Source organism: Balaenoptera musculus, chromosome 10, assembly GCF_009873245.2.
Source record: "Balaenoptera musculus isolate JJ_BM4_2016_0621 chromosome 10, mBalMus1.pri.v3, whole genome shotgun sequence".
NCBI classification, from domain to species: Eukaryota; Metazoa; Chordata; class Mammalia; order Artiodactyla; family Balaenopteridae; genus Balaenoptera; species Balaenoptera musculus.
In genome coordinates, this window is record NC_045794.1 from 100,228,700 (window position 1) to 100,246,829 (window position 18,130).

Sequence of the window (18,130 nt, forward strand, 5' to 3'; positions counted from 1 at the left end):
CACCCCCGGGGCCGCGCCGAGGACAGAGGAGAGCGTGCCCATCACGGGAGTCGCCGGCTCCGAGGCTCCCAAGCCTCTCACCACCCTCTGCCAGGGGACTCGTGTGGTCACATCACCCACACCTCTGGCCCCCCAGGTGTGTGCGATGGGACGGCCTTAACCCGGCCCCCTTTTCCAGGAGAGGCTGAGCCCTAGACAGGAGCTGACTTGACTAGGTGACAAGGCCAGTCGGGAGAGACGATGCTGGCCTGGAAGGGCGGGTGTGGTGACCGGGGACCTTGGGCCAGGCTCCCGAAGGTGCTCAACTCAGGATCTCTCCACCAATACCTGCCCCCAAATGCCACCCCTTCATCCCTCCCAGGGCTCCCCCGGCCCACACTGAGTGTGGCTCGGGTCCCACCCAGCACCAAGGCCGTGCAGGCGAGGCCTGTGCCACAGCCTCTGGTCACCAGGTCCAATGGCCCGTCCCCCTTCTCGTCCTGCATCCCCACGCCCGCCCACTTCTGGAGCCCTCCACCTCTCCAGCCAGTCGCTCAAGGTCTCCAGCTGGTCCCTCCCATGCCAGGCTGGCTCAGGGCTCTGTCCTAGGCCTCGTTGTTACTCCCCCAAGGCTCCCTCCTCTTCCCATGCCATCTTGGTGCCCATGGTCCCAAACCTGTAGCTCCTCCCTGACCTCTCTGCTCAGTTTCAGACAGGAAACCCACTGCCTGCAAGACGCTGCCATCTGGATGTCCCACAGGCACCTGCGACTCAACCCGTCCAACACCTGCCCTCCTCCTGTGTCCTCTCCAGATTCACCCCAGGCCCAAGCCAGAGACCTGGCTGCCAGGCCGAGTCTCCCCTCCGCCCCACATTCAATCACCTGAAGCCCTGCTAGTTAAGCCCACTTCCTGGACCTTCCTCGGAGCTGACCCCTCCTCCCCCCGGCTTGGCCCACCACCGGCAGCTCCTCACTTCTACTTTGACCCCCTCCAGCCCTTCCTCCGCCTATGCCCGAGAGCCTGCTAAATGGAACTCTGACCACGTCCCCTTCCTCGGTTTATCAGGCTCAGTGGTTTCCCAGGGCTCTGGGGATAAAACCCAAATTCCTGGGCATGACCCTCAGTGCCCACGTGATCTGGCCCCACCCACCTGACGTGCCGGGTTCCACCTTTCTACACCCAGCCACACAGACCACTGGCAACCACCTGCACACACGGGGCTGCTACGTGCTCAGGCCCACAGCTTGGCCACCGGCCCCTCTGCTGCGGAGCACCTTTTTCTTCCCTTCCAGACTCACCTCACCCAGGTGGCCTCTGTGGACCACGCCCCTCCCTTCTGGTCACTAGAGTTGCCACACTGTGTTGGCTCCACGTGATGCACTTCAGGCTTCCAGTGCCCACTGGCCCCAGTGACAACACGGCCACACAGCCAGCTGCTGCAGACACCAGATGGACACCAGAGGACCCTGGCCCACCCCTGGGCCTTCCTGCACGACACGCAGCCCAGCCAGACCAGCCATATGGCCGCCGGCATGCAAGCCACCGTGCCTCCTTTGCAGCGGGCACCAGGCCTGTCCATCTGCAGGAAACCCATCACACGTCAGCTCAAAGAGCAGGCACACGGCAGGGAAGGCACAAGCCCCAGGTAACGAGCCCCGGCCCGGGGTTGCAGGCCCTGCGGTGGGCACGCTGCAAAGACCTGCCTCCACGGCCCTCCCGTTTCTGTGTATTTAAAGGGAAGCAATGTGTTTCCATGTTTGGCATACAGGTTGCTTAAACATTTTACAAAATACTAAATAAAGCTTCTGAAAAACATTCAAAGTCTGTTCCATCAACTGCTCTGCACAAACTTAGCGGATGAAACACCTGAGGCGACTCATTTCACCTGTGAGCCCTCGGCTTCCTCTTCTGTAAAAAGGGGATAATAACCCCTGCCCTGCTGAGTCGCTGGGAAGACACAACGAGACCGGGAGGCAGGGAGCTCAGCACCGTGTCGGGTGCGTGGTGAGGGCTCAGGGGCTGGTAGGCACCAGCATCATCACCAAGCCGGCTCAACTGCCCGCAGCCAGGGAGGGCCCCAGCCCGCTGGCGTCAAAATCTTTGCTCCCCCATTTATTTACTAATTATGAGATGCTGGCCAAATCACCCAGCCTCCATCCGTGTTTCCTCCAAGGTACTACAGTGATAATAATCGCTGCTTTCCAGGGTCGTGGTGAAGATTAATAATGATGTCTATCGACACAAGCCCAGCGCATCCGGCCACCGGACGCGGGTGTGGCCCTCCCCGCACAGTTCCCGGCGCCTGGCAGGTGCTAAATGAACACCATGTTCCCCTCTTGACTCGCACAAGGACTGCAGGGAGGCCCCTCTCTCACACCAAGAGCAGACCTCCAGGGAGGCTTGGCCGGGCCCCGAGGGGCCACTCACCTTCCGCCCGTCGACGGCGCCCTCACTGCCCACGTATGCCAGCTTCCGGCGCACGTAGAAGAGCATGTCGTCCTGCCGCGGAGCCCACTTCTCCATGAAGTAGGTAGAGAACATCCAAGTCCAGAAGACGATGCGGTCATCCTTGAAGCACCCTGCACAGGGAGGCCAGAGAGGAGTGAGGAAGGATGGGTCAACCTGGCCCCAGCCCCGTGACCTTGGCCAAGCCCAGGCCCTGTCCCCCACCCCGCCCCCGACCTGTGTTTCTGGTCAGAAAGCGGCCAGGGCTCTGTGATGTTCAGAGCCCCCTTTTCCCTCACACCCCACCATGGGGCACCCAAAGAGGCTCAAGGCCACCTCCCGGGAGGCCCCCTTCCTCCACCCAGCGGTGGCCCGAGACCCCCCCCCCCACGGCACAGTGGACTCCAGCCTGTGGATGAATCAGCAGCTTCGGTGGGGAAGGAAAGACGGAATCAGAGGGAATGTCATGGGCAGGCTGTCTGGCTGGGAGCCGGAAGGGCTTAGGAGGGGAGATCTGTCAGGCAGGCACCTCCCTCCCCCCATCCCCACCCCAGGCTGCGGCAGCTCCCATGGAGAATCCGACTTAAAGGAACAGCTGCCCCTTTGCCAACCACTCTCAGCTGCAGACAGGAAGCAGGGAGTACGTCCACCCCTACCCTCACCCCGGCACCACGGAGCCTTTCGGCATGCCAGACTGACTCTTCTTTTTATTACAAACAGGATTTCTTTATGATAAATCTTTATGGTACTCTTTCCCACACAAGGAGAAAAAGCCCACAGGCTCTGGTAGGAAGGACTGAGTTTCCACTCCAGCTCTGCGCTTGCCATGCGACAGCGGGCAAGCATCGCAGCCTCTCTGACCCCCAGGTTTCTGGGGGTGAACACAGACTGAGACCATGGGCGTGGAGAGCCCGCGCCTGGCACAGAGTGGGACCCACAAAGGCAGGTGTCTAGACAGATCCGACAAAATTCCAAGATATGCTGCAGAGCTATTTCTTAGAAACCCAAGATATTAAATTGCTCCTGGTTTCTTTCTCTTCTCTGGAAACTACTTTACCACCGTGACTGAGTCCTCGCACTTGGGTGCTGGAAGGACCTGACCTAACCCAACCTTGGAGGCGGGAACCTGGGGGCCGCTGATGCGGGGCTCTCCCTTGTCCTCACAGGCGGTGCAGGGACTGGCCAGGCCCCCTGACTTGCAGCCCATGCCCCCTCCTCCGGGGAGTCTGCCATCAGGCTCTGGAAGACTGAGCCGCAGGCAGAAAACCCCAGCCTTTGCTTACGTCACCATGACCAGAGACCCAGGCTCCACACCAGCTCCTGCCCTCTGCCCTCTGCCGGGCTGCCACGGGCAGTCTGCAGCCCACCCGCTCCCACGCCCTGCCTGGCTCCCATGCGAGGGAAAAAGAAGGGGCCTCATCAGTCAGGCGTCCAGGTCAGCGAGCCTGATTAAGACAAAGGCCACCCGTCAGCCTTGGGGGCAAAGGCTGGGAGAGGCCTTAGGACTGACAGCGGCATCCCCAAGCTGGCAGGCACCAGGTGGAATGTGGCTGTCCACATCCTTCTGCATCACCGCCCTGACATTCCTGCCACACCTTTACGACAGGCAACGCCCAATTCACGCCCTTACAGATCCCTACAAAATTAAGCAAAGGGGCCGTGTTATTCCAAACAAAACAGGAACTCTCCCGTGACTTTGTTTACTCTCAGCTCCCTCTGAGCCCAAAGCCCAGCAGAAGGCCTATCAGGCGAAATGCTCAAAGACTGCCCACGCCGACTGCTTCCTGGTCCCGCGGGGGATACAGAAGCAGCTCTGGTCGTGACAAGCAGTGGGTCAGGTCTCCAATCCCCACCACCTGCCACAGCGAAGTACAAGTTCACCATCAGCATCACTCAGGGTCAAGCACTGCCCCCCTCGGGCGGCACTCTCTTTTTATTCTGCAAGCAGAAGGAGCCTGATGGTACCTCGGGCACCCAGATGGCTACGATTTGTTACACATTTGCCATGTTGAGTGAGCACCAGGTAGAGCTATGCAGATCATCTCACTAAACTCTGCCTGCATTCTGTTATGACTACACTGCCCCGTTTCACAGAAGCAGCTGACTCTCAAGAGGTTAAAAAGGAGCCCAAGATCACAGAGTTAGAAACCGCCAAGTCCTCAGACCTGTCAGACCCCCACGTTGAGATTCTTGGAAAATGCTGGACCCAGATAATGAATGCAAAGCGCTTAGCAGGCAGCTGGCAACCCCGGGAGCGCGATGAGGGAGGGGCTCTGGGGCTGGGGGAAGATGCAGGGTTTGCGTGCAGGAGTGGAGTGCTGGAGGTGGCACAAAATACATGCCACTGTCTTCTCTAGGATTCCACGTGCCGCCAGGCCTGGCCCAGCGGGGGCCACACGAGGGCTCCCATGTCCCTGCTTTAAATGCTGAAAAATCACTTTCTTCACTGCTCACCCAGCCTGGTTAGTGAGGGAGTCTGCGGGTCCCAAGAGTCTGAAGCAGACTGCCTGCCAGTACTTCCTCCTAACGCGAAGGCTCAGCTCACACCGGGGCTGCTGGGGCCCAGCCCGAAGGTCACCCTGGGCCGGCTGCCCCCGCCTCGACGGGCCACTCCCAAACAACCTCTCAGAGGGGACCAGCCCACCCCCCGTACGCTTCCAGCCCACATGGCCATCAGAAAGTCCCCCTCACTGCCAGCCTCCCACCCGGGCTGGTGCCATCACCCCTAGAATGCACTGGTTGCCCCTTCCACTCCCACCCGACAGTCTGCCCTCCACACCACAGCCACAGGATCTTTATTTAAAGATCGTTCCCCGCCCCCCTTAGAACCCTCCCAAGGAATTCGGAATAAAAGCCAAAGTTCTGAGAAAGCTCTCCATGACAGCCCCTCCCCGTGCTGCTGCTGGCCCCTCCCCCTCCGATTCTCTGCCCCCGTGCCTTTGCACAGGCGTCTCCTTCCTGTCATTCCAGCTGCAGCTTAGACGGCTCTCACCTCTTCAGAGAGCCTCTCTGGACACCACATTAAATGTGGCCCAAGGGGCTTCCCTGTCACATCACCTTGTTTTACTGCTATCGTCACCACTGGTGTTTCATATATGTTTGCTGTCTGTCCCCCACTGCATGAAAGCATCTCAGGAGGAGGGACTTGTGTGGATGACCGTCAGATTTCAGTGCCCAGAGCAGAGCCAGGCACACAGCAGGCACTCAATAAATGCTGTGTGAATAAATGCGTGGTCCCAAGTGAACAGGAAGCAGGTTCAGTGAGGGGGGTGACTTGCCCAGGTGACCACAGCAGGGACGTGGCCCAGCCGCGGTCCACCTGAGGCCTGGGTGCCCCACGCAGGACACAGGGCGTGGACTTGCCACTTTATCTCAGTCACAAGGGCCCTGACTTAGAAAGAGCTTCCGAAGACGCCCCAAACACCACACGACACAAGGGCTGAAGCCCCCTCACTTAGCTCGTCCAGGGCTCAGAGCAATGGCTCCACAGGCAGGTGGGCCTGTCACGTGTGCTAAGAAGACTCCTGGGCGTCCGGACAGGGCCCACCCCGACCCCGCCTTCCTGAGCACCTGCAGCCCCTGCGCGCCCGGCAGGTGTGGGTTGGGAGACCCAGCGCCAACACGCTCCTAAAGGAATGGGGGGCTAGACGTTCGCTGTCAGCTGTGGACACCACACAGATGTTATCATTAGCGTAACTACTTCAGTACCAATGACAAACTCAGGAGGAAGAAACTCTACTCTCTCAGGGAAACCCCACGCACCTGCCTCTCTCACCCATGAGGTGGGGAGAGGCCTGCCAGAACCATCGCCAGGACCAGCCATGGGCACCACACCCAGAGATGCTGCCAGAACAGACACGCAGACCACGGCCACACCCAGGACACCCAGTTTAAAGCCAGAAGGGAAATCGCAAAGGTCAAGAGCTGCTCCCGACCCCGAACACTCAAAATTCCCCTTATTCCCAAGAGAAGCATGGCTGAAATCAAAAGGAACATGAAAACCAGGGGAGGGAAATTCACAATAAATAACTAATGTCCATGTAATAAAGAATTCACGGGGCTTCCCTGGTGGTGCAGTGGTTAAGAATCCACCTGCCAATGCAGGGGACACAGGTTTGAGCCCTGGTCTGGGAAGATCCCACATGCCGCGGACCAGCTAAGCCCACACGCCACAACTACTGAGCCTGCGCTCTAGAGCCCACATGCCACAACTACTGAGCCCACGTGCCACAACTACTGAAGCTTGTGTGCCACAACTACTGAGCCTGCGCTCTAGAGCCCACATGCCACAACTACTGAGCCCACGTGCCACAACTACTGAAGCCCGTGTGCCTAGAGCCCGTGCTCCGCAACAAGAGAAGCCACTGCAATGAGAAGCCCGCGGACCGCAACGAAGAGTAGCCCCCGCTTGCTGCAGCTAGAGAAAAGCCTGCACAGCAATGAAGACCCAACGCAGCCTAAATAAATAAACAAACAAACCAAAAAAATAAAAAAAATAAAGAATTCACATCATAGCAAGTTATGAAAGAAAATGCATAAGACCCCAATAGATAAATGGGTAAAACACCAAAACAGGTAACTACCAAAAAGGAAACATAACCACTTAACAAAAATGTGGGAAAATATAAATCTCACTAGTAATTAAAAATTCACATTGAAAGAACAAGTTGTCGTTTGTGTTTTTCTGGCCACGCCCCGCAGCCTGCAGGATCTTTGTTCCCCAACCAGGGATTGAATCCAGGACTTCGGCAGTGAAAGCATGAAGTCTTAACCACTGGACCACCAGGGAATTCCCCAAGTTGTCACTTTAAGAAGGCAAATTTGGTATTTTAAAAATACCACTTAGGGGCTTCCCTGGTGGCGCAGTGGTTGAGAGTCTGCCTGCCAATGCAGGGGACACGGGTTCGAGCCCTGGGCTGGGAAGATCCCACATGCCGCGGAGCAACTGGGCCCGTGAGCCACAACTACTGAGCCTGCGCGTCTGGAGCCTGTGCTCCGCAACAAGAGAGGCCGCGACAGTGAGAGGCCCGCGCACCGCGATGAAGAGTGGCCCCCGCTCGCCACAACTAAAGAAAGCCCTCGCACAGAAACGAAGACCCAACACAGCCAAAAATAAATAAATTAATTAATTAATTAAAAAAAAAATACCACTTAGGACTTCCCTGGTGGTGCAGTGGTTAAGAATCCGCCTGCCGATGCAGGGGATATGGGTTCAAGCTCTGGTCCGGGAAGATCCCACATGCCGCAGAGCAACTAAGCCCGTGTGCCACAACTACTGAGCCTGTGCTCTAGAGCCTGCAAGCCACAACTACTGAGCCCATGTGCCACAACTACTGAAGCCCGTGTGCCACAACTATTGAAGCCCGCGTGCCTAGAGCCCGTGCTCTGCAACAAGAGAAGCCACCGCAATGAGAAGCCCACACACCACAAGGAAGAGTAGCCCCCGCTCGCTGCTACTAGAGAAAGCCCGCATGCAGCAACGAAGACACAACACAGCCAAAAACAATAAATAAATAAATAAATAATTTTTAAAAAAGGAAGAGTGCAAAAAGAAAAAAAAATACCACTTAGGAAAACTGGCAGATTCTACAAAGTTAAACACATATTTACCAGTGGTTCAGCCATTACCAGGTACTTGCCCAAGAGAAATAAAGCATGTGTCTGGCACAGACACTGGTATACAAGTGTTCACAGACACTTTGTTCCTAGTAAACCCAAACTGGAAACCAGGAGAAGGTACACGTGAAACGTGACATAGCCACTCAATGTTACTGGCTGCAATAAGAACAAACTACTGATCCACACTGCACTACGGATAAATCTCAAAATCATCATGCTGAGTGAAAGGAGTCAGGCATAAAAAAAGCTACACACTGAAAGACCACATTCATATGACGTTTCAGAAAAGGCAAAACTATAGTGACAGAAAGCAGACTGGTAGTTGCCCCAAAACGTTCTGTTTCTGGTGGTGCTTTCACAACCATCAAAACTCATCCAATTACTTACTTTACATGGACACAGTTTACTTTACATAAATCATACTCCAATAAAGTTGATAAAAAGTTATGACAGCCAAAGCTGGCAAGAGTACATTGAACTGGGAACTCTCATATATGGCTAGAGAACAAAAATCACTATATCCTTTGTGAAAAGCAAATGAGCATTTTCCTGCTTCTATGACTATCTTATGGAAAAGAAAAAATAGGAGTAAAGTAAATAAATGCCTTATGCACAAAGACATTCCCTCTGTATTAATGAGAGCAAATAATGTAACAACAATAATCATAATAAGGAAGGAGAAAAAGAAAATAATATTCTGCAATTATTGACATTTAAATTTTTTTTAATAAATTTATTTATTTATTTATTTATTTATGGCTATGTTGGGTCTTCGTTTCTGTGCGAGGGCTCTCCCCAGTTGCGGCAAGCGGGGGCCACTCTTCATCGCGGTGCGCGGGCCTCCCACCATCGCGGTCTCTCTTGTTGCGGAGCACAGGCTCCAGACGCGCAGGCTCAGCAGCCGTGGCGCACGGGCCCAGCTGCTCCGCGGCACGTGGGATCCTCCCAGACCAGGGCTCGAACCCGCGTCCCCTGCATTAGCAGGCAGACTCCCAACCACTGCACCACCAGGGAAGCCCCTCCATCAGTCTTTTATTTATTTATTTAATTTATTTTTGGCTGTGTTGGGTCTTCGTTTCTGTGCGAGGGCTTTCTCTGGTTGCGGCGAGCGGGGGCCACTCTTCATCGCGGTGCACGGGCCTCTCACTATCGCGGCCTCTCTTGTTGCGGAGCACAAGCTCCAGGCGCGCAGGCTCAGTAACTGTGGCTCACGGGCCCAGTTGCTCCACGGCATGTGGGATCTTCCCAGCCCAGGGCTCGAACCCGTGTCCCCTGCATTGGCAGGCAGACTCTCAACCACTGTGCCGCCAGGGAAGCCCTCCATCAGTCTTTTAAAAGGATGCCTATGAAGGCAATTAGGTACATGGAAATGCGTGTAATACAACGTTTGGTGAAAGAGCAGAAGCTCAAGCTGTACACACACTGACCACAACTACATACATCACACACCCGAAAGGCAGGAGCTGCTGAACCTCACAGGAAATATGTTTTCTTTTTTCTTTATTTTTACTTCTTTTTTTTTTTTAATATTTATTTATTTATTTATTTATTTTTGGCTGCATTGGGTCTTCACTGCTGTACGCGGGCTTTTCTCTAGCTGCTGCGAGCAGGGGCTACTCTTGATTGTGGTGCTCGGGCTTCTCATTGCAGTGGATTCTCTTGTTGCGGAGCACAGGCTCTAGGCACGCAGGCTCAGTAGTTGTGGCATGCAGGCTCAGTAGTTGTGGCTCGTGGGCTCTAGAGCGCAGGCTCAGTAGTTGTGGCACGCGGGCTTAGTTGCTCTGCGGCATGTGGGATCTTCCCGGACCAGGGCTCGAACCCGTGTCCTCTGCATTGACAGGTGGATTCTTAACCACTGCGCCACCAGGGAAGTCCTTCTTTTTTTTTTTACTTTTAATATTTTTAATAGTAAGATGATACCACTTTTTCCCATGAATGTACGACTTTTGATGAATGTCATAAGGCTCATTAAAGTGAGAGGAGGGGGATAGAGAAGGGACTCCCCATCTTCAGAGGGAGGAGAGGAGGGTGGGATAGGAGACAGTCCAAGTCCAAAAGCTAGGAAGGGTCAAGGTCAGGGAGAGAGTTCAGACTCGTGGAAGCACAGTACAGTGTGCGGATCTACAGCCAAGCATATCTGAGTTCAGGTCCTGACTCTCCTCCTCCCCAACCAGGTGTCCACTGGACCCCTCTGGATCCCAGGAACGCCATCTGTCAGAGGGCTCTAACCTGCCACCCTCCCAGAACCAACGGTGAGGACGGGGGGGCGGGGGGAGAGGCCAATACGAAAGTCCTTTGTAAGCTGTAAAGTTCTGTCCACATGTACATTCGTGGGGACCCTCTGCACTGCTGCTTTGTGTGTCTCTGTCGGCAGTGTGGCTCACTCAGATGAGGTCATGGATCCCAAACCTGCCCGTGTCCCTAAACCACGTAGTGCAGTAACTGTGTGAACAGACACATGAGGGGTAATTGGACCCTTGTGTGGCGTGTGAAATCAGTACCAGCTTTTCCCAAGACCTGTCCGGCAAGAAATCCCCTGGGTCATAAACCCTGGGAGCCGCCAGTCCAGCAGAGAGCTCCCTAATCTCCAGGACTCTCTCCGTCCCTGTCTCCCTGCCATCTGGCCGCAGGGGCAGCAAGTTTCTGGACCCCTGAATCCAGTGGATGATAGACTTATGGGAGAGATGCAGCCCCAGATGCTGAGCCACTCACTGGGGCAGCACCACGGACAGCTCCATGCCCCCAGGCTGCTCCCTGCTGGGCTGTGGTCCTCACAATCTGTTCTCATAATCCACCGTAGTTATGTTCTATGAAGTAGCCACAGACACTGACTTAGCAAATGACGAACCACTGCTCCTAGGGAAATACAGGGTTGAGTTCCTGCAAGTCTCTGGTTACATTTTCGTCGACCGATCAATATATATAACCTTGTTTTACGTGTGTTTCTGTTTAAAGACACCTTATTTAATATACAGTTGGGTCATTAACATTGAACTCCAGGACACCAGCACTATAACTTGTGCCTGAACGAAGCTTATCTAACATGCATATTCTCCATAAGGCCCATCACAGCCTTCTCTTGCTTGGGACTATACAGCACTTCAGCTTTACGCTTGGGGCCACTTTAAACAGCAAAATCACCACCAAAAAGCACAAAAATGCAAATACATGGCACTAAATAGACCACAAAAATGATGAGCTGAAACAAGGAGGCGAGGCGTCACCTTGCTCAACCTCAGCTGGGACCGTGCACCTACCTCGGGTGACTCAGAGTTTCCCACCACTCTGCACATGTCTGCGATTAACCACAAAAGCACCAAAGGTACTGACGACTTCGGGGTTATGGATAAATTTCTGTGAGTAGGTAAATCTGTAATACAGAATCCATGAATAATGAGGATGGGCTGTATCAGAAAAACTGGTATCTGCCAGCTCCAAATGGGACTACGGGGCTCCAGCCGCCTCCCCTGCCTGCAGTGAGTGACCTGCTTTCACAAGTTACCGGCTTTGAACTTCAGAACTGGGAGAGCCCTTTATAGACTAGTGACTCTGGGGACGCGTGGGAGAAGGCACGCAGCTGTGTGAGGACTAGGACCCGTGCCTCCCACGCCCAGCTCCGGGCTCTACAACCACCCGGCCACAGATTCTCTACCTCATTCTGCATGACACTGAATGGGGGATGTAATCGTGCCAACAGTTCAACAGCACTGACAGTGATGACGGCTCACGTTTGCCCTGCACTCTACAGTTTATAAAGCCCTTTCACCTGTTACCTCTTCATGGCCACTTGATGAGGTGGGGATAACCTCAGTTTAGTTTAAAACCTCAGTCTTTGGTTTAAAAATAAGGCAACTGAAGCTTGGCAATCCAGTGGCTCGATAGCATCTGGGGCTCAAACCCTGCCACTCATATTCTTTCCAAGGTCCCAGATGTAGGCATATGCATCTGAGTCTTCAGTAAGTCATAATCTTTTTACAGTAGTGACGTCAAAGATCACTGATCACAGATCACCATGGCAAGCATAACAATAATAGAATATTCAAATCATAGAGGGAGCAATTCTACCTAATTTGATCTATTAATTTAGCATGACCCAATAGAAAATGCCAAGAGAATGTTTTAAAATAAGAACAGCCAGGAAAATTCAGAGTGATGTGGGATCATGATTCTTATCAGATATTAAAACATACCAGAAAGCTAAATCCTCATGTCACCATCAACCCAAACTACACAACCCTTCCGTGTTGCAAACAAAAAACCCACAGACTGTTGGCTGCCTGTCCTGCCACGTGGACGAGGTCGACTTGCAAGACAGAAAAGGGCCAGAGAGAGCGGAGATAGGAGATGGAGACAGTGGGGCCACTCAAGTCCTTAGTATTGGGCATTCCTAGTCTTCTGGAGGCTTTAGTTTTCAACTCTTCTACAGATTGTTAGCCAAAATTTTTGTTTATTTTTTTAAATTTTTTTATTGAAGTATAGTTGATTTTACAAATTTGTAAAAAATTTACAAATTTTTTTATTGAAGTATAGTTTCAGGTGTACAGCAAAGTGATTCCGTTATATATACATGTACATATATGTGTGTATATATTCTTTTTCAGATTCTTTTCCCTTATAGGTTATTACGAATACTGAGTATAGTTCCCTGTGCTATATAGTAGGCCCTTGTTGGTTATTTTAGTTTTTTAATTTTTTAAAATTTTTTAAATTTTAAAAATTATTTATCTTATTTAGTTTCGGCTATGTTGAGTCTTAGTTGAAGCACGCAGGATCTTCGTTGAGTCACGCGGGATCTTTCGTTGCAGCATGCGGGCTCTTCGTTGTGGTGCACGGGCCTCTCACTAGTTGTGGCGTGTGGGTTTTCTCTTCTCTAGTTGTGGTATGCAGGCTCCAGGGCGCGTGGGCTCTGTAGTTGTGGCGCGCGAGTTCCAGAGCGTGTGGGCTCTGTAGTTTACAGCACATGGGCTCTAGTTGAGGTGCGTGGGCTCAGTAGTTGCAGCGCGTTGGCTTAGCTGCCCCGCGGCTTGTGGGATCTTAGTTCCCTGACCAGGGATCGAACCCGCGTCCCCTGCACTGGAAGGCGGATTCTTAACCACTGGACCGCCAGGGAAGCCCCTTTGTTGGTTATTTTAATAAATTTCTTTTTGTCTAAGCTACCATGGATTAGTTTCTTCACTTCTAACCCTAAGAAAGAACTCAAGAGTCACCCAACTTTAAGGAAACAAATCAAAAACCCTCCCTTAATCCCACATCACCTCTAGCTACTGTCTCACCAGAAGCTGTCTCCAGCGGAAAGTTTTCAGTCCTCTCTTACTTGGACAGATATGTTAATTTACAGATTTGTTAAATTCTACCATTGTTTTTTGGTTTTGTTTTTTGCTTTCCTGCAGAACTCTCTGACTTCATCTCTGCATCGTTTCACTGATTCTACCTTTAAATGTACCTGGAATCCAACCACTTCTCACAAACCACTCTGGCACCGGGGCCAAGCACCACCATCTCCTGCCTCTATTCCTGCCCAGCTCCCTAACTGGCCCCCATGCTTGAATCAGCTCTTGCCACGCCCCTGCTCTTAATCCTCCACGAGGCTGCCGTCCTCACCTCCCCTTGGCTCCTTTCTCAAACACCTACCTTCTCAGGGAGGCCTTCCCAAACCACCCTGTTTAAAATTGTAAATCCACCCCAACAGTCCCTACCCCACTTCCTGCTTTATTTTTCTCCATAGCACCTATCACTGTATAGCATCATATATTTTTTACCTGTCTTCTTTGCTCTCAGTCTTTCCTGAGTACAGGAGCCAGCAAATTTTTCTGTTAAGGTCCAGATAGAAAATAGTTTAGGCTCTGCAGACCACACGGTCCTGTCTCAACTACAAAATCACCCATAGCGATACATGAAGAAATGGGCATGGCTATGTCCCCAAAAAAGTTTATTTACAAAAAGAGGCAGCAGGCTGGAGGTGGCCCGGGGCCATCGTGTGCCAGCACCTGCCTTACTAGAACAGATCTCTTTTAACAGAGTATTTTCCCTCTTTGATTATTTTGTTCACTGCTGTACACTTAGCTCCTAGAATAGTATTTGGCCTATAGGAAACAATAAATATTGGCTAATTAAGTGAATGAATGAAATGAACTGAGTGATTAATGAAAGCAAGGTGGTACTGGTACACAACTAGATCAACAGAACAGAATAGAAAGTACAAAAGCAGAATGAAAATACATGGTAATTTAGTTTATATAAATATTCATCCTTCAATCTGTAGGATGAAGACAGTTAAACAGTTGGTCTTGGAACAACTGGCCAGCTGAGGAAAAAGAATAAGGTTGGGCCCCTGGTCATGTCAAAACCAATTCCAAAAAAGAAAAACTTCTGATGCCAAAAGTAAAATCATAAGAAAATCAAATAAACCTTGAGTGAATTTTTTTATTCTCTCAGAAAGGGGAAAGCCTTCCTGGGTAGAACACAAAGGCTGTCAAAGAAAAGAATGATATTAAAAAAAAAACAAAAAAAAACCAAGAAAAGACAAAAAATAAAAGAAAAACGAAAAGAATGATAGATAAATCAAACAACATAAAAAATTTCCATAGGAAAAAAAACCCCACACACCATAAACAAAGGCAAAAACAAACACCACACTGGGAAAATCACTGGAACTCTTAAATGAGGGTTAATTTTCTTAACAAATAAGTTTCATACACTGCATAATAAAATGAAACAGGACGGAAAGGCAAAGGGAGATATAAATGTCTTCTAAGACAGGAAACTATGCTCAGCTTCACACAATTAGAGACATGTAAATGAAAACTACACAATTCTATTTTTCACCTATCAGATGTGAAAAAATCAAAACACCTGACAACATTCCACGCTGAAGAGGGTGTGGAGAAATGGGGACTTCATATCAGGCAGCAGGATAATAAACTGATGAAATCTGTAAGGAGAGCCGCTGGGCAACAAAACCACAACTGCTTCTCCCTTTGACCCAGCAGTTCCTCCCCTGAGGGGTTTTTCCTACAGTCTTCCACCCGCCCGTGTGAAATTCTGTAACTCCTACAGCACTGCTTACAAAGTACTGGAATGGTCCCATCAACAGGAAAGTAACTAAATAAATGAGAGATCATTCACAGAATGGGATACCGTGTAGCTTTCAAACATGAATTGAAGCAGCTCTATCTGTGCTGCTAAGGAAAGATCTCGGGTAAACGAAGCAAGGGAAAATATGAGGAGCTAACAATATTAGAGGTTTTTCATATAAAAGTGAATCATTCATAATGACCTAAGTGCTTGTGGGGTGAGAGGCTGGGGCACTGGGATAATGGAACCCAACCCTCGGGGCTGTTCGGAGTTTTTAATTAGTTGATACCCTTGAAGCCCAACCAGGCTGCCACTGAGCAGGGGCCCAGGGTCAGCAAGTGTTATTTACATCATTGCCAGTGTTATCACGGCCTCTGGAGAGAGGCCAGGGAGGAGAAAGGCGTCTTGGCCTTTTCTCTATGACTCTTCTCAGACCTTCTGAATTTTGTGCCCTGACCATGTTTACCTATTCCAAGAGTAACAAACATTTTTAATCACAATGCAGTTACTTGGGAAAATGCTTCTGATAGAAAGCTAAAAAAAAAGAACAGCAAAAACGAAGAGCAGGCCACAGAAACTGTACACAATGCTTGAAGGAAGGAAATTGCTTTTTTAAAAAAATGCCTAAGAAGAAAGACTGAAAGGAAGTTGAACCCAAACGCCCATAGTGATTAGTGTTGAGAGTGGTGGAATTACAACTTTTTCCTGTTTTTCAAACATTTTGTAGTGTATTAATAATATGCTGTGCATCTAAACAGCACCGAGGGCTCACCGTGTGCCAGGCACCGTGCTAACCACCTACCATCCTCACCTCGGCTGCAGCTGGTACTTGAACCCAGCCATCCACATCTTGCTTAAGCTGAAGCAAACATTTCCCGAGTGCCACCACTCAAGGCGGGGTGCTCAGTGCTGGGTGGGACGGGGAGCAGAATCGAGCACGGACCCCGCCTACCTGGCGCTGAGGGGGAGGAGGATTTATCAACAACTCACACAGACAAGCAGGACGGCTGCCTCGTGAGGTTCGGGAGGGCAGGCTGTGTTCCCTGAGCCTGCACGACAGGCGCTGCGCCTCGCTGGGGCGTCAGGGAGCGTGCCCTGAGGAGGGGAGTTTCCTGGTGGGGGGGTGGGAACAGCATCCAAGGTCCTCCCGGTGAGGCCGAGATAGGGAAAGGGTCCGGAAGCCAGGATGCCACGTGGGAGCCCGAGCTGGAGAGGACGCGACCTCACAGGGCCTCCTGGCTGGGTTGGGGGCTTTGTGTTTATCCTCAGAGGACTGGGGACCCCTGAAGGGTTTGAGACAGAGTCTCTCTGCTGTGGGGAGAAGGAAGGGGCAGAGGTATGTAGATGCCCGCGGCCTGTAGATGCCCGATGCCCAGCCTGGCCAAGGGCCACCTGGGCCAAGGGCCCCGAGAGGGACCTCCTGAGAACCGCCTGGCTCAGCCTGGCCCCTCCCAAAGGCTGGGGGTCAACTGGCCTCTTTGGGGAGAGTCCAAGGCAGCCCTTGGCCGCTTCCGCCCCCCGGCAGCCAGGGCAGCGTGAATAGGCTTCTGTGGCCCCTCAATAGGCCTTTCATCAACTCGTGCCTCTCAGTGCCCCTCGTGGGCTGGAGACCCTCCCTCAGGGCACAAAAGACAAAGAAGCTGCCCAGGGAGGCCCAGGGCTGCCCTGATGAGGCACTTGGATGGAGAAGTACCGGTCAGACGGGTCCCCACGTGAGCAATCCCACAGGCCAGGCGGGTCCTCCGCTCCAGCCTAAGGGAAGCACGGGGTCTCAAGGACGCAAGGTGGCCGGGTCAGGAGAGCCCAGCACCTGCCTGGCCCCCTTCTTCTCCAGGAAAAAGTCGAGCCTCCTTCCCCAGATGAGCCAGGCCCTCCAGACAGCCCCTCCAGTCTGCACTGTGGTCCCCCATGCTGCAGCCCCTCCCTTCATCCCTGACCAAACACCCTGCACATCCTCAGGCCACCCCGCCCCTCACCATGGAGTCTTCCTGGACCGCACCACGGGGCCCTAGGCCCGTCCCAACCCAGCCTGTGCAAGTCAGCTCGGCCATGACGTCCCTGGGGCCTGTTCCCACCACCCGCCCCACGCACCTCCCCTGACGCACCTGAGCCACTTTACCTCATTTGATCTTCACAGAGATCCTGTGAGATAACGTTACTACCTTCATTTAACTGATGAGGAAATCGAGGCTCAAGGTTTGATTCACTTGTCTGATGTCGCACTGCTGGCAGGTGGCAGAGCCAGACCACGGCCCTGAGCTGCCTTCTAAGCCTGTCACACCAGCACACTAATGTGTCCCTTCCCACCATGACAAGGCACCTCACTGGCAGGGTGACCACGTACCCACCATAGGGCAGGGCCCACAGCGGGGAGTCAGTGAACGTTGAACAAATAACCGTGCGACTGTAACACACTCCGGTTTTCTAGTTTACTCAGAGAGCACCACAGCGGCTTTAAAACGCAGCCCAAAGCCACTGTCCCTTCTCACAATGTGCGCCATGCTGTGAAATCCTTAATCCTTAATCCTTATGGCCCTCAAGTCACCCCCAGGAGGCCCTCGGTCCTGGTTACCTAGCAAGATCACAATGGGAGTTGGCACTGGAATCCAAGTCGGGTTCAGCACCCACTCGGAGCCTGCTCTGTGCCGGGCATCACCTGAGGCCCCAGGTGCAGTGAGAAACAAACCCGGACCCCGACCTCAAGGTCACTTTCAAGGGTGCGGCTTCAGTTCCCACGGTCCACAGTTCCCAAAAGCAATCCTCTGCATTCTCCAGAACAGCAATGCTTGCAAACCCCTGCAGCCCTGCGGCCACCGTCACAGGACTGCGGCCACTTCACTCCCCACCAACTGTTCCCAGAGGGCTTCGATCTTGCCTAAGCAGTTATCAGGCCAAAACAGGAGCTCCACATTCAAATTCCCATCTCCTAGGAGCTCGTCACCGACGTGGCCTTATTCAAACTCCTGACTCACTGTTTTGCTCTGACACATAAACAGGCCTCCAAGACGAGG

The 18,130-nt window shown here is 52.3% G+C and overlaps 1 protein-coding gene across 1 annotated transcript in view; it reads right to left on the reverse strand.

Annotated features, from left to right (window-relative positions):
- The window catches only part of KIAA0930 (KIAA0930 ortholog), a 45,302-nt gene that overhangs the window by 14,780 nt on the left and 12,392 nt on the right, over positions 1 to 18,130 (reverse strand). Inside the window, exon 2 of the mRNA XM_036865791.1 lies at positions 2,409 to 2,560. Coding sequence (XP_036721686.1) covers positions 2,409 to 2,560 — 152 coding nt within the window. The remainder of the gene's footprint in view (positions 1 to 2,408; positions 2,561 to 18,130) is intronic.